Raw genomic sequence first — 19,600 nt, 5'->3', positions numbered from 1 at the left:
GTACCCCATCAGGGGTGTCTTATGGGGTTCCAGGTTTGTCCTTCTGGATTCCCACGTGGAGAGGTCCTGGGCACAGTAACAAAGCTCAGTGAACTCTGGAGCTGTTCTCACTCTCCTTGCTTCAGCCCCTGCCCCTCGCTGCCAGTGGTGCCGTTGAGTTGAATTTGCTTGTTGTTTCTATTGCTGTGTTTTTCTCTTCTGTATCAATGTAACTTGAATATAAATCTGCCTGTTTTATACCAGAGTCTTAACTCGATTTTCACCTGAAAGGAAATGCTGCCAACTCCCTTCCTCAGGCCTCCACTCCTTCACTGGGAGTCACACAGCTTTCTGTGAAACATCACTCTGCCATACATGTAGCAGAGGCAGCTGCGTTGGGCTCTGTGTATCTTAAAAGTAATGGCTAATTATTCATCTTTTTGTGTGTGTATAAATCTAACACTGTAAACATTGCAGCTTCTGGGAGCCTCAAAGGTAAGTCATCTTTTGGAGCTCAGTAACCTTGTTATGTCCTGTAATGTGGAACGTAGATCTCGGGCTGTATCAGAAGAAATTGCTGTAAACTATGATTATTATTAAGAAAAATAAATACAAGCATTTCCTCATGCATTTTTCTTGCCCATCTATAAATAGGTACGTTCCATGGATGAACTGAATCATGATTTTCAAGCTCTTGCTCTGGAAGGACGGGCTATGGGAGAGGTAAGTGAAAGGCCTTTAGAAACAAGCTGGTATTTTGGGGGGGAGGAGGAAAATAAGTGAGCTTTTGGGAATGATTTTGAGCTTGAGAATTCTCCATTCTGACTGTGAAGTGTGTGTGTGTGTGTGTGTGTGTGCTTGAACAAAAGAAAAACCTGTCAGGCTGGAACCCATCTTAGCAGGAGGAGCAGCTGAGGCTCCTCCTGCCCCACCATCCGAGGGTGAAACGGCCCTTGTAAAAGAGTGGCTAGAAATGGGTCTTGTGACCAGCATTACAGTACTGGTAACGTGTTTATTTTGGGATCTGGTGATCTCAGACCCCATAGCACGGTGGGGGTTAGTTGTCTGTCATTGTCTGCTGCCCTGTTTCCACTCCTGGCCACGTTTTTGGCTCATGTCATGAAGCACAGGGCCCTGTTTGGCATTGAAAGTGACTGGGCAGTGGAATGGAGGGCTGCAGAGGTGCTGAGTGCTCCAGATGGGTCAGAGGGCTGAGCAGGAGCTGGCAGATAACAGGCCCTTCAGTTCTAACCAGTGAGAGTTGAATCTGGCAGCACAGTAAGGAGGTGGCAGGTCTGGGGGAGATGGCCACTGGTTTTCCTTGAAAAGAGAGAATTTACCTATTTTTCAGGTGACTTGAAAGAACAGGGAGTTACTGCAGGTAGCTGTGTTAGGTTCCTGGAAGTTGGATGGAAACACTTCTTTTCCTTGCCTGGTTCTTTTTCCTGTTGCAGTCAGTGCCTTTAGAGGCTTGTGGAAGAAGAGACCAGGAAATCCTCCTTGGTAGGAGGATATTCCTGTAGAAGAGCCCAGCTGGATACAGCCCTGTTCAGAGAGCCTGCCTTTTTGCCTTCCTGCCTGTCAAGCTCAGACTAGTTTATTTTCACCACATTTAGTCCATCCTGTCTCTGTTGTCTAGTTTAGGAGCCAGGTTAAAAAAAAGAAAAAATCCCTAGGACATAAAAATGAAGCAAAGGGGGACTGTTGTGTGGTGGGATTCATGAGGAGCTGCCCTCTCAGGTGAAGGAGCTGGAGGAATTCATGGTGTTTGCAGTTCAGCTTCTCTTCTCTCCCTCCTTCCTTCTCTGGAAGACTGTAACACTGAGTTCCATCTTCATTTGACAGCATTCGACAGGGAAATCTCTATTTCTCTAGGTTATTTTAACCTACATTGAGACTGTTGACTAAGAGTGTAGATGAAAATGATTTACAGAGGAGAAAATGTGACATTAAGTCTCCATCTGAACCTGCTGCAAACCAGCTGATGTGTCTCTGTGTGAAGCATGCCAGAGGAATGATGGGGGTGGGAATGTTCTGGGAATATTATTTTTTAACACCTCACTTGGGCAAGACGTTCATTTCCAGCTATAGATAGAGACTGCACAGGCACTCTGAAAGCCTGGGAAGAGCAAGCACAGGGCTTGTTTTGGGCATAACATGACCATGACCCAGCACCAGGTTCACTTCAATACCTGCAGGCATTCCTAAGTATGCTGATTTTTACCAACTCCTAGTTTATTTAACCATTTCTTGAGAGAAGTGAATTTGGGCAGGTTTTTTTGGAGGATGTGAGACTTGCCTTCTGATGATGAATCACCTTTTTTTTTTTTTTCCTGTTTCCCTCCTTATTCTTCTGACTGTGATGCAGAAAGTTTTGGAGGGGGCATCGTTTTGTCACTGGGCATTTCTACATGCTCCAATGTGCATGTTTTTCTGGGAAAAGTGACATTTCACCCTTCTTTTTTAAGCTGAGACACTATTTCTTGTTTCTCTTGGGGGTTTTTCTCCCTCAGTGACAGAATCCCAGCCTGGTGGGGTTGGAAGGGCTCTCTGGGGATCATCTCATCCAATCCCTCTGGCTCCAGCAGGGTCACATGCAACAGGTTGCCCAGGATCATATCCAGGCAGGTTTGGAATCTCTTCAGAAAAGGAGACTCCACAACCTCTCCCACGGTTTCCTTCCTTTATCCATTGAATTTTCTCTGTATTTCCCCAAGGTATTTCAGCATAGATCCAGCTGGCTGATATAAGGAGCTGTGTAAACTGAGATCCCACAGGATCTGGGTATTGGCTTTCAAGACCATGTTCTTCAGCCACAGACTCTGATTTTGTGCAGCATGCTCTGTCTGCTGTTCAGATGCCTTTGCAAGGCACTGATGGTTCCCTCCCCTCCTCCTGTTCCTGGAGTGTGAAGCAAAGTCACGGAGAAAGTCAGTGCACTAATTAAAAAAATTAAGTCTGAAATAAATGAGGAAAAGAGCAAAACTGAGTCGTGTTTCTTGATCTTGTGTCTTCTGAGCCTTACCTGCAGGAGTTGTCAGTAATCTCACACTTGGAGCTGATAGTGAAAAACCTGGTGGGGAAAGATGAGGAAAGGAGTTTTTACTCAGTGCATCTTTCTAACTTTTTGTTTTCTGCCTTCTTGGTGAGCAGCAGCATCAGAGATTTGGGGATTTACATACTCCATGCCTCTGAAGCCATCAGAGCTTTGTTTTAAAGGAGGTTGTCAAACAATGAAATCTCTTACCTGGCTTTGGACAGCAGGACAGATAACACTTGGTGATGAACAGGGAAATTAAGAACAGTTTAAAACCCCCACAATTTCCATCTGCCTTGTGGCTGTTGCTATCTTCAAAACCCACCCCCTGCCACACAGGGTACCCAGCCATGTGCCCCTCTGTGTCTGTGTGAGTGGGGGTGCAGTGCTTTGGCAAGTGTGAGATGGAAGAGGAGAGGCACAGAAACCCCTGCTCAAAAATGAAAAATATGTAGGCTGTTGATAATGTTGAAAGTAACCTCCTGAAAAAAGGCTGAGAAGCTTTGGTGGGTGAGAAGCTGGCTAGGAGCCATCCCTGTGTGCTCATGGCACAGCAGCCCCCCCAGCCTGGGCTGCCCCCCCAGCAGCGTGGGCACAGGGCAGGGAGGGGATCCTGCCCCTCTGCCAGCTCTGTGAGACCCCCCTGCAGTGCTGGGGCAGCTCTGGAGTCCTCAGCACCGCAGAGCCCGGGACCTGCTGGAGCGGGGCCAGAGGAGCCCCAGCAATGCCCCGAGGGGGGAACCCCTCTGCTGGGAGCCCAGCAGGAGAGAGTTGGGCTGGGGCAGCTGAGAGGAGAAGGCTCCAGCTGGGGAGACCTGCTGGGGGCTGGCAGGGCTGCAAGGGGCCTGGCAGAGGGATGGAGACAGACTTTTGAGCAGGGCCTGTTGCAGAAGGAGAAGGGTGATGTTTTGAAACTAAAAGGGGGAGGTTTTGACTAGATGAAGAAATATTTGAGGCTGATGGTGGTGAGCCTCTGGCCCAGGTTACCCTGAGAGGTGCCCCATCCTTTGAGCCATTCTACACTGGCCAGGGCTCTGAGCACCCTGCTCTAGTTGGGGATGTCCCTGCTCCCTGCAGGGGGGTTGGATGAGCTGAGCTTTAAGGTCTCTTCCAGCCCAGCACATTCCATGGTTCTGTGAAGGTGCTGTTTGTTCCCTCTGTTGAGCACTTTGTCTGGGTTGTTAGCTGGAGGATGCTCAGAGCTTTACTGTGAGCCATGTAAACAGTGAAATCTTTGCTAGTTTTGTGTCTATCTCCCCTTCTGACAGATGTTGCACTGGGAGGTGCTGGAAGCTCTGGTGTGTAGTGCTCAGTGAGGAGAGGGGATGGAGCTTCAGCTGCCACACCCAGAGCCAGGCCCTTTGGCTGCTCTAACACACAGACTAGAACTTGTGCCCATGCTGCTTGTGCCATCTTCTGAGCTCTTTGCTCACACAGCAGTGACTTATCCAAGGCTTAGCATGAACTATGCAAGTTCCCTTTCTTTTCTGGCCTTCAAGACAGGGGAGCTGGTTATCAGCTTTGCTTTGCTTTAAATCCCTTTTATCGCTTGGTAATATTGAATATTCGTTTGGTGACTTTTGGGGACAGAGGACAGCACAGAGGGGCTGTGAGAGGGTGTTTTGGTGGCTGTCATCAGGGCATTACAGTGTTCTTGATGTGGTGGCAGGTTCTGCTGTGAGATAAGCCTGTGGCCAGGATAAGAGCAGCTGGGTGAGTAGCTGGCTGTAACTTAATCCAGGGGGGTGGGAGGAGGAGGAGGAGGAGGATGGGAGCAGAAAGACTCAAGGCAACTGGTAGGTACTTCACTTCAAAAATTGAAGGAATTGGCCCAGAAACTTTCAAGTGTGGGTAGGGGGGATAAGAGTGAATCTCACCTTGCACTTGAAATGCTGGTAGGAAATATTTTCCACTTCATCTGATGAGCATTTAATTACTGTCCTGTGTGGGGTTTAGTGCTGGATTCCATTGTGGTCTGGCCAGACAGTGGAAGTGCTGCAGCCCCTGTGGCTCCTTGCAGCAGAGTTCTTAAACATCAGAGGCTGGAGCAGTAGGGGGCTCACCGTGTCCAGGCCTGGGTCCCCTGGATGGTGTTGGTCAGGTCCTAGACAAGCCCCTGCCTCTCTCTGCTGGGGTGGCTGGTGGGGTTCTCAGCCTCCCTGGCTGGTTTGGTTTGGAGATGGCAGCACTTTTTTAGAATCATAGACTCCTTTGAGTTGGAAGGGACCTTTCAAGGTGATCTGGTCCAACCCCCCTGCAGGGACAGGGACATCTGCAGCTAGAGCAGGTTGTTCAGAGCCCCATTAAGACTGAACTTGCATGTCTCCAGGGATGGGGCTTCCACCACCTCCCTGGGCAGCCTGGTCCAGTGTTTCACAACCCTCAGAGTAATGAACTTCTCCCTAATGTCTAATCTGAGTCTACCCTGCTCTGATTTAAAACTGTCACCCCTCGTACTATCACTGCACTGCTGTGACCAGTCACTGCCCAGCTTTCCTGTAGGCAAAGAAGGGCCTACCAGAAGGTCTGCCTGGAGCCTTCTCCTCTCAGCTGCCCCAGCCCAACTCTCTCCTGCTGGGCTCCCAGCAGAGGGGTTCCCCCCTCGGGGCATTGCTGGGGCTCCTCTGGCCCCGCTCCAGCAGCTCCCTGGCTCTGCTGTGCTGAGGACTCCAGAGCTGCCCCAGCACTGCAGGGGGGTCTCCCAGAGCTGGCAGAGGGGCAGGATCCCCTCTCTCTGTCTGCTGGCCATGCAGGGTAGGTAGACAACACTGCAGTGTGTGCAGACCTGCACTGCTGCCCAAATGTGACCAGTAAATAGATGCTCTGCCTTCTACCTGTTGCTGGGGCCGGGCCGAGTCCCCCAGCAGCACAGATGGCTGCTGGAATCTTCATATATTTGCCTTGTCTGGAGGGGATCAGTTTCCTTAATTTGTCTAATTCATAATCCCATCTCAGTGGGATCTGTGTGCTGGTTGTGGGATTGCTGTGGTTGGTGTGTAAGTTGTCCCCTCCCCTACTCCCCACTGCTGAAATTTGCCTAACTCCCTAAGTCCTCTGTAAGAGGGTTTAGAAGGATTATTTTCATACTAGATAGGGTCAATTTTAATAAAAAACTACAGAACAAATAAACTAGTCTAATTCTAAACTGACCTGTGTTCTCTTTTCATTTCCAACCTGGACAACTGGATGACATTCACTCAAAGTAATTTTGAGTTGTGTTTTTTTTTGGTCCATTGCAATTGCCAGCTGTCCCTGAGGAGCAATTGGCCTTCTTGGCAGCCTGTTGCATAATGGAGTAGGGATGATTGCTGCTGGCTGGAGCAGTGCTTGACAGGACAAGGCCCCCCACTGCCATCTGTTAGTGCTGGCCTTTGGATTTTCCCCTCCCCTTTTCTGTAAATACATCTGGAACCCCTACGTAAAATAAACATTTATACTCTGCTGCTTTCTGCCTGCGGTCCAGAGCTTCTAGTGGGAAACCTCACACTTCTGAGGGGGAAAGATTAAACTGCAGGGGATAAGATTAGAGTTGTTTGCTCAGTAAGGAGGGTGCACAAGGTAGGAAGTGTTAGAAGTTTTTTTACACTCCTTGTCTGTGATTCAGGAGGTGTTTGGGTGCAGTTCTGCAGGATCTGGTAGGTAAGTGGATGTGTTTTCACCCTTTACAAGGGGGTAGGGGAAACAACAGCATGCTAAATGAGTCTCGAGATGCCCTCCAGGGAGGGAATGGTTGTACTGCTGTGTTTGGGAGTGACCCCATTTGTATGGCCAAGAAAACTGAAATACTGATCTAAATGAGCCAGCAGGATACAAAGAAATCCACTTGCTCTCTTTGTTCCACTTGGTGAGGCAGCTTGTTGCCGTGGTTCATAAACACCACCCATGAGCTGCTGGTTTTCCTTCTCAGTTAGGGGTGTACACCTGCCTGATGCTGAGAACCTGTAGGTGTCCCTTCCTCAGGAGAGGCAGCTATGGAACCTTCACACCCATTTGCTTGGGATTTTAGGATTACTTTTGAACTGTTGAGATTACCCATTGCTGTGACCTGTACTTACCTGGCAGCTGCTGGGCTCCCCGTGCCCTTCTCTGTGCTGCTTTACAGATGCAGATTCCCTCTTAGGTTTGTTTTGTACTTGATTTTTCTCCTTCAGTTCCACTTTGCCTTTTAGGTTAAAGGAGAAATAAATTTCACCAGTTTAGAACTCACTATTGCTTTCTTGTGCATGAAGTTATTAAAATTCTGGACACTCAGGAGCTTATGAGAGGAGTTTCATTTTCTTGTAAACTAGAAATTGCTCTTTCTCTGAAAAAATATTCTTCTTCTCCTTTGCTGCCTCCTTTTGTGAGCCCATGTCCCCCTCATCCCCTGAGGTGTGACTCCAGAGCAGGCTCTGACCTTCTCCACTGTGAGCTGTTGGCAAAAGAAATGAGAAGTGGTTAGTTGTGGCTAAAATTTGGTCTAATCTACCCAGATGCCTGCTGTCATCTTCACATTTCCTTGGAGTGGGAAGAAGAGGAATCCTTTCTGTTGGGGTGGCAGCAGCAGGAGTGAAAAAGCTGCATTTGAAGAACTAGGGGAATGAGAGAAGGTTAAAAACCTGGGCTCACACCTGACGTGTGGTTATGTTTGTAACTACTGTGTGGCACAGGCTTGACTCCCCCCTCCTCAGCATCACCCCACGGTGCAGCTGCAGGAACAGGTTCCTCTGTGTGTTTGGGGTTTTGCTGATGGGAGTCACTCGTCCTTACATTTGTCCTGAGTTCTTTATTGACTGACATGCTGCTTACTTGTGATGTTTCCTCTGCTGGGTGCAGAGGAGCAGCTGGGGAGGACACTGTGTTTTCTGTTGGGTGGCTTGAGAGTTAGAAGAACCAGTTGAGTCTTGTCCTCTCAGTGGGAAGAGGACAAGAATCACCCAGAGGAAGCTCAGCGCTTGGGTTAAAAGGCTGTCTTGGAATTTAGCCTTTCTGAGAGGGCTGGGTGGAAAGGGCTTGCTTTTGGAAGAGATTGAAACTGGAATGGGGTAAGTTGTAGAGAAAATAGGCAATTCTGCTGACCTCTTGCCTGGCATAGAAGGGTAGTGTCATCAACAGGCCAGCCAACAGCCAGAGTCCTCCCTCCACTCCCACATTGTCCAGCAAAGATCCAGAGTGGCAGACAGCTGGGAGGAGCACAGGTCAATGCACTCACTCACTGCAGAGGCTGTGCAGAAGGGAGCAAGCTGGCCAAGGAACCATGCTGTGGGAGAGGGGACCAGCCAGACCAGGAGTCCAGCTATGTAGAATTTTCCCAAAGAGAGACTCCTCTCTCTCCCCACTGCCTGGGAACTCCAGTTGCTGGGCACTCAGGGAGCCTGCCCAGTAACCAGACTCCTCACACAGCATGTGCACTCTGTATCAGGCCCCCCAGCCCCAGGCAGAGTCAGCTCTTACAGAGGTGGCTTCTTGCCCTGCCTCCAAGTTAATGTGGGAGGTGGGGGCACCAGGTGATCTCCTCATCAGTTCCCACCCAAGGCTGGCCAGACCCTGGGTGAAAACCAGTCAGGAGGGGCTTTCTTGCCAGGGTGTGGGCATCATCCATATGCCAATGCTCACTCAGGGCTGGGGGTTTGACCCCAGCACTTCAGCAAGTAAAGGGTCTTGCTTGGTGTCATGGTTTAGGGCTCTTGCTCCAGCCAGGACACTTGGATGGACTGTGTGCAGGACACAGAGTTGGTAGTGGATGGTGTGTGAAATACCAGAGAGCTGGGGGAAACAGGAGCTGGCATTTCTGTACTGGAAAGTTCTGGTGCTCAAAGCCAGTGCTTTGGATGGATATCTGACTGCAGGGAAAGGGAGTAGAGAATTCTTGGACATAGGGAAGAAATTCTTTATAGTGAAGGTGATGAGACACTGGAACAGATTGTCCAGAGAAGTTGTGGATCATAGAACCCTAGACTGGTTTGGGTGGGAAGGAACCTTTCAAGGCCATCTGGTCCAACCCCCTGCAGGAGCAGGGACATCCCCAGCTAGAGCAGGGTGCTCAGGGCCCCGGCCAACCTCCCCTGGGATGGTTCCAGGGATGGGGCAGCGACCACCTCTCTGGGCAACCTGTGCCAAGGGCTCACCACCCTCAACATCAAGAATTTCTTCTTCCTTGTCTCCAGTCTAAATCTCCCCTCATTTAGTTTCAAACCATCCCCCCTTGTCCTGTCCCAACAGCCCCTGCTCAAAGTCTGTCCCCAGCTTCCTGACAGGCCCCTTTAAGTCCTGGCAGGCCACCAGAAGGTCTCCCTGGAGCCTTCTCCTCTGCAGGCTGAACAAGCCCAACTCTCTCAGCCCTCTGGTGATTTTTATGGATGTCCTGTCATTGGAAGGATTCAAGGTCAGCTTGGATGGGCTTTGAGAAACCTGGAAGACAGTGAAAAGATGCCCGTGCTCATTGCAGGGTGGGTTACATTATCTTTGAAGGTCCCTTCCACCCCAACCCATTCTGTCCAGCTATATCCCCTGGCCTGGGGACAGCTACTGGGGTCTGGACATCCAGGTGGGGTTGAGCTGCACATACCTTGAAGGACTTCAGAGTACACTGTGCTTGGGCACAGGAGGTGAACGAGCTCCTCTCATCCTCAGTTTGAAAACTAATCTGATGATATTTTCTTTTGAATGAGAAGGAACGTTGTTATGAGTTGGAAGATGATGTTGGGATGGGGCAGTGATATCTCCCAGTGTATACTTCCTGTAAAATCCAACCTGCAGTTTAACTGAGGATCTTTCATCCACAAATGAGTTCTGTTTTGTGCTGTGCTAGCAAACAGCACCCATGCAGACAGTGTCTTCAGCCGTGGGGGACCTCAGGGGTGGTGGCTGTGCTGGAGCTCCTGGTGTGCCTGGCACACATCACCCACTCCCTGTTGGTTTGAGGTGTTGATCTGACCTCTGTGGGTGAGGACTGCTTCTCTTGACCTTCTGTGTGCTCCTGAAGACAGTGCAGGGGGGGGTTTGGCTCAGCTGGAACCAGCCCTGGCTCGGGGTGAGGACCTGGGAGTGTGGTCCTGCTGCTGGAGAAGTCTCTGCAGGACTCAAGGCTTGTCTCTAGCCCCTGGAGCTGCAGTGCTGCTGCTGGAGAGGTCTCTGCAGGGCTCAAGACTTGTCTCTAGCCCCTGGAGCTGCCGTGCTGCTGCTGGAGAGGTCTCTGCAGGGCTCAAGGCTTGTCTCTAGCCCCCAGAGCTGCTGTGCTGCTGCTGGAGAGGTCTCTGCAGGGCTCAAGGCTCCTCTGGAGCCCCTGGAGCTGCAGTGCTGCCCTCCAGCTCGTCCCTGGGTGAGTTCCCCTTCCCAAGGGCCCCTGTGCAGTTGGTTGTTTTCCCTCGTAGGCGGTGGCCGGGTTCAAGCCCTGGGTTGATCTGACTCTCTACTGATCTTGGCCCAAAAGCAGGATTCCTTTTGGTCGCCAGCAGCCCTGAGCGTTAGGTAATCTCTGTGGTGGGTGGTTTGGGTTTTTTAAGAGAGTTTTGGAAGGAATTCTGCTTTTCAGGTGGGGGGTAGAACTGATGTCCCTTCTGTTCTCGTACCTGTCTTCTGTGTGATCTCTCCAGTTAAGCCAAAGCTGAACCTTGGCTTAAATCTCCTGCCTGCAGACCTGCTTGGTGATGTGTGTCTGAGTAACAGCTCTTTCTTAGAGTTAAAAGGTAACTGGTGAGCACGACCTCCCTGCTCCTGCCTTAGCCAGCACCACAGGCCAAGCTGGGAGCTCTCAACCCATTTACACTGGCTCCCCCTTCATCCAGCAGCCTCTGTGCTCTGTTATGCTCTAGCCTTAAATTCTGCCTGCTGCAGAGTGTGGAGTTCCCCACACTCCTGACAGATCAGAGACATCGACCAACCTGATGGTTCCTCTTGTTCTGTGGTAATTTCAAACAGATGCAGGTACTTGTTAATCTTCCAGTTCCTTCAGTTTTATTCCAGCTTCAGCAGGCAAGGCTCATTTATTTTGTTAATTTGCTCAGAGGGTTCTGTGGTTTCCTGTCTGAACTGCACACATCTCATTCAGCCAGAAGATTGGGTTTGAACATGGCATGCTTGACATCTAAGACACTTCAGCAGGGCTCAGAATTCCCCGTGCCAGATGTGGATGCCACACAGCAGCAGTTCCCTTGGTGAAGGGGATATTTTCAGCATACATCTGCTCAACAGGGTGCTTTGTTCTCTCTGCATTCTCCTGAACTTCAGGACAGTCTTCCTTGGACTCATTCATGCTCAAGGAGCTTTCAGTCTCCTTCTCAGCACGTAACCTTCTCTCTTCTCCTCCAGTAGGAACACTCCACACGTAGCAGGTGCCGTGGCCCAGAACTGTTCACTCTTATTAGTGTTTACAAACAACCTCCATGACATGGAGAGTCCTCAGCAGACGTTGAGTTAGTGAGAAATGAGAGCTCTTGGCACCTCTGGAGCAATTCTGTCCCTGCCAGCATCAGAACCTCAGTATCTCCAGGCAGGAGTTTGTGCTGGAAATGCTGGGTAGTTTTTGAGGTGGAAATCATGATAAGGTTCTGACCAGAACAGGTTTTTCTGCTACTATTTTTCATGCAAGCAGCTCTTGTGTGGAGAGTCTGGAGAATGTGCCTTGGATGTGTGTGCTGACGTGGGGGGGGGGGTTGTAAAGCCTTGAAGAGTGGAAGAGGACTGTGGAGCTTGAGTCATTGTCTCAGCTGCTGTATGGCTTCCACCCCAGGAGGATCAAAATATTTTGATGATAAAGCATGCATCAGTTTGTTTATTGATTGAGTCATGTTTAGAAGGGAGACGCTTACGGTTTATGTTTGCATTTTATACTTATTTTAATCATGCTTTGTTTTCTTTTGTTTTCTTTTCTTTTTTTCTTTTTTCTTTTTCTTTTTTTTTTTTGAATTGCAGCAGCTGTTGCCGGGTAAAAAGTTTTGGGAATCTGATGATTCCAGCAAAGATGGACCAAAAGGGATATTTCTGGGAGATCAGTGGAGAGACAGTGCTTGGGGAACATCAGGTAGCTCAATTATTTCCTTAATTTAGTTGGGTTGGATGCAGAAATGTGCAACTCATCTACTCAAACTGCTGGCCAGCCTGGATGACACAGGATGATGGAAAAGATTTTTCAAAACTTCTGTTTTACCTGATAGAAAATGAACAGAAAACCCCACACTGCTTTGTGTTAAAAGATATCCACATTCCCAAACAGATTGTCTAACAGGAACCTGTTAACCCTCATGTTTATCTGCTTAAAAAGTTCAGATTGCCATTAAAATTCCAACAGAAACTTCCTGATGTGTTCTCTGCCTTGGGATGAGTTATGTGGAAGCTTGAACAAAGATATTGAAGAACAAGATTAGTGAAAAAACAACAACCTAAACAATTTTTAAAACACTAAACCAACCAAAATCCAACAACTTTCACTTTAAAAAAATGAAAAAAAAAAAGTGTTTTGAATTAGTAGTGTTGAAATTTTGTTCTTGGATCAGAGGCTGTCCCAGGTTTTGAACTGGAGAGTGTTCAGGCAAAAAAAGTGACATTCCTGTGCTGGGTTTGAAACACTGACCTTTCTCTCTTTGCTTTCTGTGCTTTCTGTATGTACTGAATAAGCTCCTTAAACACTGCTGAGTGTCTCCTGCAGCTTCCAGCCAACTGTGCAGAGCCACAGCTCCAGGGCAGCTGGGATTTAGAGCAACTTCACTCTTGTAGGGGGGTTTTTTTCCTACCAAAAATATCCATTATTAGCATGAAGGTATTTGGGTAGCAATAAGGACATTTTTTTTTGTCATTTACATTTTAAAATGCCCTGCTGTCTGACTTAGGGTGGTCACAGTTTCCCCCTTTTGCTCCTCTAAAATGAAGACAACAGCCATGGTCTGAGCAGCTGCTTCAGGTCACTGCCCCAGAGCAAGGAGCACAACTTGGAGCTGGGGTGTGGAATTGTCCTGGGCCAGAAGGGCATTTGTTCCATGAGCAGTGGAACTCCTGAGGCCTGGTTTTCTCTAAGTTCTTCACCTCTCTACCTCAATGTTTTGTGGTTTTAAAGCATTTAAAGCCAGTACTGCTAAAAGCAGCAGCCCTGCCCCTTGCAGGCCACTCCTGTCCCCCTGTCCTGCTGCTGCAGGTAGTTGTGCAGCAGTGCAAGGAGACCTGCTGGGGAACTGAACAGGGTTAAAATCAGCTTTTCTCTTTCCTTTCTTAGCTTTAACCCCCAAAAGTCTCCTCTGTCCACTTCATTTTGTGGCCGTGTAGATGCTTGTGCTGGCTTGAGGGAGAAAGTGTAGCCAGGGGCAAAGGCAGCCTGGAATTACTTCTCCTGACAGCTTGTGCCTGTGTTGGATGGATGCTGCAGTATCAATATCACTGCTCGTCCCTTCCACCACCCCCTGGCAACTGCTGGATCTGCTGCCTATTATTTTTGGCTCACTGGCTGTTGGAAGTCTGAGTAGCCAGGAGCAGAAGACATCTTCCCTCCCCTTGCTGGGTGTAGGGTCACTTTTCATCAGGTCTGGGGGCCGTCCTTCCTGAATCTGTCCTGGGTGGACCTCAGCCCCCCCTGCTGCAGGGGGATAGAGGCACGGGGCTGATGCAGGGGGACACAGCATGAGGAAGAAGAAATGAAGGTCTCATAAACTTTTTCTTGAGAAAATAGCAGCAAAGAGAAACTCTGATCCTAACATGAGTCCAGCAGTGCATAGGACCAAGAAAACAAACGCAGGCTGGTGTCAGGGCAGGATGATGGTTTCCCTGACAAACCAAGAGGGATTGTTTTTTTTTCTGTACTAGTCCATGAGTTTTACTAAAACTAAAAGCCAGAACTTTTATTTAAATTGCAAACTTGACTTGAAAACTTCAATGTCTAATGTTTTCTGATTAGGTCTGCAGGTTGCAGTGTTTAAAAATGGGAAAGCCATCCTGCATTTTCTAATGGACATCAGCAGAGTCAAAGAGCTGGCACTGATTAGTACAACTGAGACCCTAGAGAATATGTATTTAATGACTTGCCTCCTCTGAATAGTTGGATCTACTTATAAGAATGACACCTGTTTTTGTTCCAGATCACTCTGTTTCCCAACCAATTATGGTTCAGAGAAGACCTGGTCAGGGGTTTCATGTGAATAGTGAAGTCAACTCGGTGCTTTCACCACGGTCAGAGAGTGGAGGACTTGGAGTTAGCATGGTGGAGTATGTGTTGAGCTCATCTCCTGGAGATTCCTGCCTAAGGAAAGGAGGATTTGTAAGTGTGCCTGATTCTCACATTTGAGTTCCCATTATGTTATTTTCTCCATTTGCTGCTTGGTTTGTTTGTTTGTTAATCCATTCCTGAAAGCAGATGTTTCTTCTTTCTTTTCTTTGCTCTTAGTTTAGCTGTTTCTCAAAATGGGGAGGTTACAGTCAGTGGATCAGGGAATTGTTTGGGTTGGAAGAGACCTTTTCAGATCGTGGAGTCCAACTGTTCCCCCAGCAGTGCCAGGTCCCCACTGCCCCGTGTCCCTCACCCCACATCTCCACAGCTTGGGAACCCCTCCAGGGGTGGGGACTCCACCACTGCCCTGGGCAGCCTGGCACAGCCCTGGGCAACCCTCCAGGGCAAGAAATTGTTCCTCAGGGACAACCTCAACCTCCCCTGGGGCAACTTGAGGCCGTGTCCTCCTGTCCTGTCCTTTGTTCCTTGGGAGCAGAGCCCGACCCCCCCCTGGCTCCAGGCTCCTGTCAGGAGCTGTGCAGAGCCAGAAGGTCTCCCCTGAGCCTCCTTTGCTCCAGCCCCTCAAGGTCCTTCTTGGAGTGAGGAGCCTAGTGCTGACCCCAGGATTCAAGTGGCCTCCCCAGTGCTGAGTCCAGGGGAACAATCCCTGCCCTGCTCCTGCTGGCCACACCAGTGCTGGACCAAGCCAGGATGCTGGTGGCCTTGGCCACCTGGGCCCATGCTGGCTCATCTCCAGCTGGCTGTGACCAACCCTCCCTCAGGTCCTTTTCCCCCGGGCACTTTGCAGCTCTGTGCCCCAGCCTGTTGCTCTGCAGGGGGTTGGTGTCCCTGGCTGGCAGTTGTTCTGGACACAGGAGGTTTGCCATCTGGATGTGAGGGTCACTGATGTTCCCTGGGGTAACGGAGCAGCCTCAGCCCCTCCAGCTGGGAACACTGTCCAGGGCCCCTCACCCCCTGGGCAGCAGTGGCATTGGGCCCTCTGCTTCCTGCATGGGGAGGGGCAACAGTGGCTGCTGCCTCAGCTCTGAGGATTTGGGAGGAGAGGCATGATAAAGGCCCAGCTCTGTGCTGGGGAAGAAGGGGCTGCACCTCAGCCCTACCTCACTGGCCAAGGGCTGGATGGGGAGTTGTCAGAAAGCATCGGAGCTGAGAAGGTTTGGTGCTGTCAGACTGCTGGGCTCAGCTCTCCAGGGAGCTGCTTTGTGCTTTCCTTCATCCATCCTGGGCTTTGTCCCTCAGTAGTGGGCACCTGATAACCTTGCTGAACCCTGCTCCTAAGGAAGGTGATTTTTGAGACGTGGAAGGAGCCAGTTGATCATCTGCACTGGGGAGGTGTCTGCTCCACAGCATTGCTGGTCAGGATGCCAGCTCTGACACCAAGGGTCTCCCTGCTGACCAGCACCTGGGGGGTCAGAACTGCCCTCCAAGTTTGTATTTACAATTGGCATTTCCAAGCCTACTCTTTAACATTGCTGAAGCACGATTTTATCTCCTTGAAGAAGCATCAGAAGATGATTGTTTTCAAAACAACCTTTTTTTCCTAAATATGGGGGAAAAAGAAAAACCCTTGCAATTAAAGAGAATAGAAGAAGGATTTAGTCAATACAAGGTTCAAATGCCCTGTGCTGCATCAAGCACTTTTCCTGCAGATGAAGTGGAAGGCAGGGTTTGAATGTCTGTCTTTGTGACAGCACCAAAGCAGTCTCTGATAAATCTGTTTGTCTGCCCCTTGCTGCTTTTTATCATAAATTATGTTGTTTTTCCTCTCCCTTTTGTTGTTCAAAACTCTGCCCCTGGCATAATCACCCTTTATTCTTCTCCCAAGTGAAATAAAAGGCAGACATTAAGGGCAGAGATGCTGCAGATGTAATACCACTCCTAAAATGTTCAACAGAACACAGATCCTTTTTTCAGCTTCCCCCCCAAAATGTGCTTTAGGGTTGTACGAGCTGGTGATTGAGCCAGTGATGGATTTGAGCACACTTAAATGAGCTATACCTTGGAATTCACTGTGCAAATCACAGTAATGCCCCCAAAACTGAGGGGATCCTGTTCTGCTCCAACACATGCACTTGTCCAGTGGATTACTGCATGTCTGAGACAGAGACAGGGACTTCTGGAGAGACATTAATTCAGTTTACACCCCTTCAGTACACGCTGCTGTATTTAGAAGTTCCTGGGTTTATTTTGAAGTGCCAAAGTCCCAAAGGGTTTGAATAAGTATTTTTGAAAACAATTTTAGAGTGGGATTTCCAGAGCCTGTAGAAGCAGACCCTGAATTACTAAATGGAAGAAAATAAACAGATAAACCCTTCCTTGGAGGAGTGAGAACTAATTCCCTTCTTTCTTTGATTATGATGGACTATTGTGCTTTTTTATGTTTTTATTTGCAAGAAGTAATGTTTGCAAGGGACTTACTTTATTGTGACACTTTTCTTTGATTTATTACCAGCTCAGAACAAAAGTAAAATGGCTCTGAAAACTAAGCTTATTAAGCTAACATCTCTTTTGCCTAGGGGCCGAGGGATGCAGAGAATGATGAGAATGACAAAGGGGATAAGAAAAATAAGGGCACGTTTGATGGTGATAAGTTGGGAGATCTGAAGGAGGAGGGGGATGTGATGGATAAAACCAATGGTTTGCCCGTGCAGAACGGGATCGACGCCGATGTCAAAGACTTCAGGTACGTGCACCCCTCATTAACAGTTAATCAGTGACAGGCTGAACAGGTCTTGAAAGATTTTCCATGTTCTAGCAAGAAAGCCTTTGGCTCACTGAGGCAGAGTCACCAGCACGGTGTAGGGTCCAGGGGGTAACACCTCACAGCCCCACTCTGCCCAGGCCTGCCTCTGGGTGTTGCCACCTTGGTTTATTTTCACCCAGTTTAATGACTGTGTGTGGGATTCCTGTGGAAATACCTGCTGAAGGTGACAACTGTGCTTATGGACCAGGCTAAATTATAGCTGGGGTCTGGGGCTTGTTGCAGTCTCTGAGGAGGTGAAAGCCTTCAGAAGTGGTGGCTATCAATGGAGACAATGGGTTTGTGTTTTTTTGCCTGTTTCCCTGCTGGCTGTGCCTCTGAGGACATGCAGGAGAGCTGTGGAAGCAAACCCAGCCTGCTGGGAGGCACGTGCTGCCAGCCCTCACACTGAGGTGAGCCATTCCCACTGGAGGCCAGTGCTGGCGTTGGGCAGCTGCTCTGGGAGGGTTTGGAGTGAGACACAGTGACAGTGGCACATGGTTAATGATTACCAAATAGATTTATGAAAAAATAACCTTGGTGTTTCTGAAATCCTGGCTCGTGACTGACTATCAGTCGAGGAGAAAAAGGAAGCTGAATTTTGTTACACTTGTACTGCAACAGGCCTTTGAGGCTGCTTTTTAATTTGCTTGTTTTTTTCAAATGCACAAATTGTTCTGTAGAATTAATTTAGGGAACTTACTTCAGACCATCCTTTTAGTTTTTCCCCCTTTGTCCCAACAACTCCACGCAGTTCTGGTGAGCACCAGTGACTGTGGCAGCTGATGGGGCTGTGTGACATGGCATTAATTGGATGTGCTGAGTGACAAGTGTCTCTTCCTTCTGTGCAGCCGTACGCCCGGGAACTGCCAGAACTCTGCCAGTGAAGTCGACCTGCTGGGCCCAAACCAGAATGGATCAGAGGGCTTAGCCCAGCTGGCAAGTACTAATGGTGCCAAGCCAGTGGAGGATTTCTCCAACATGGAGTCTCAGAGTGTTCCCCTGGATCCCATGGAGCACGTTGGCATGGAGCCTCTTCAGTTTGATTATTCTGGCACTCAGGTGCCTGTGGACTCGGCCGCAGCCACCGTGGGGCTCTTCGATTACAACTCCCAGCAGCAGGTAAAGTGTTGGCCATTGGTCCTGCCTGGCCAGCCCAGTTCCTCTGGGAGAGTCATCACGGGCTTAGCAGAAGCTCAGGCTCTTGTCTGGGGGAGGAGGATGGAGGAGGACTGGGAACGGTTTCATCCACCCTGTGCCATGTGCAGAGTGCTGCAGGTGTCCTCCCAGGGAACTCCAGGCAGGAGATCTACTTGTGGCCAGCTGGGCAGCAGTCTGAAGGACCTGTAATACAGAGCTGTTATCCACAGCACTTTCCTGGGCATTAACCATTTGTAGCTGGAGTAAGTTTGCATTGGAGAATGGACTTGACATCCCTTGGAGTTGAAGGTCAGAGGAGTGTTCCACCTGAGTGCTGCAGCAGGCCGAGGGAACAGTCACTTCTGGCTCTGCTGCTAGAGCAGCCTTTAAAACCTGAGGGCAGAGTCCAAACCTACAAAACTTTATCTCAGCCCAGCCAGTTTGTTTGACCTTTTCTCCCACGCAGGCGGCCCCAGCTTCTCATCTTGGCCAAGCAACCCCAGTCCTCCCTTGGCTCTTGGCTCCTCTTGAATGCCGGGCCGGGATCCAGCGATCGACTCGTAATCTGCTCCTGTTCCTGCTGGCCTGGGGAATGATTGTAAAATTTTACTGCTTCGCTTTTGCAAGCGTGATATCCCTCAAAAGAATCAAATCCTTTGTTGTGGCTCATTGCAAGGGGACAGAGCTGGCCCTGGGCTTCCTGAAAGGCCAGGTCTTTGTCAGCACGCTGGCCCCGTTGGCACCGCACTGAGGAGAGGCCGTTGCCAAGTTTGTGCTAAAGACACACCTTGAGAGAGTTATCAGAGTCTTGGAAGCAATGTCAATACCTGTCTTAGGGCCTAATGGGTTGTTCTGTTATATGGCATGTTTGGGAGGTTAACGATGGAAGTTTTTTTAATGATTAAACTAAATAGCTGCTGTATAAGTTCAAAAAGGAAAAAAAAAAACACAACCCACAGACTTTTTTTCAGATCTTTGCCTCCAGTGTGGGACTTTGAGTGCAGGAGTGACTTTCAAACAATGGAACTGGTGTGATTTTCAGGAGCAGGACGTTAGAGCTAAATGAGTGAAGGGCTTTTTAAAGAACCGTTAGATACAGAGGAAATAATGGCAGGAATGTGCAGCCTGTCCCATTTTGTCCCTGTTTCCTGGTGAAATTCAGGCTCCTTTACAAGCTCGAGTGGTTTTTATCCGTCTCTTCCAGCCTTTAAACAATAGGGTTTGAAACGTGGCACATCTTGTGCCTGGCTGGTGGAAATAAAACCTCTGGCAGGGGCTGGTGACAGGGGCGATGGCAGCGTGGCTCTGGGGCTCTGCACAGCCCTGGGGACAGGGATTTTCCTTGAGCTGGGTGGGCAATATCCCAGCAGAGCTGGTGGCACCTCTGTAATCATGGCTAAAACTCTCTGCTGGGTGGCCTCTGAAGCTGCAGCTCGAGCTCTCTGCTCTCTTTCTGAGGGGTGGGTTTTGGGGGGGCAGGAGGTCCCTGGGAGCATGGCTGCCTGCCCCCAGG

General features: G+C 49.3%; 1 protein-coding gene across 1 annotated transcript in view; it reads left to right on the top strand.

Annotated features, from left to right (window-relative positions):
* LOC103768218 (pumilio homolog 1-like) overlaps nt 1–19,600 on the top strand; it is a 53,382-nt gene that overhangs the window by 14,195 nt on the left and 19,587 nt on the right. The window contains 5 exon segments of the mRNA XM_008935360.1: nt 634–702; nt 11,909–12,017; nt 14,059–14,237; nt 16,724–16,890; nt 17,799–18,069. Of these exon segments, the coding sequence (XP_008933608.1) occupies nt 634–702; nt 11,909–12,017; nt 14,059–14,237; nt 16,724–16,890; nt 17,799–18,069 (795 nt within the window).

This window comes from Merops nubicus, unplaced genomic scaffold, assembly GCF_000691845.1.
Source record: "Merops nubicus isolate BGI_N331 unplaced genomic scaffold, ASM69184v1 scaffold15022, whole genome shotgun sequence".
Taxonomy (NCBI): domain Eukaryota; kingdom Metazoa; phylum Chordata; class Aves; order Coraciiformes; family Meropidae; genus Merops; species Merops nubicus.
The sequence above is the reverse complement of the archived record's forward strand: the minus strand, read 5'-3'. Positions and strand labels throughout refer to the sequence as shown.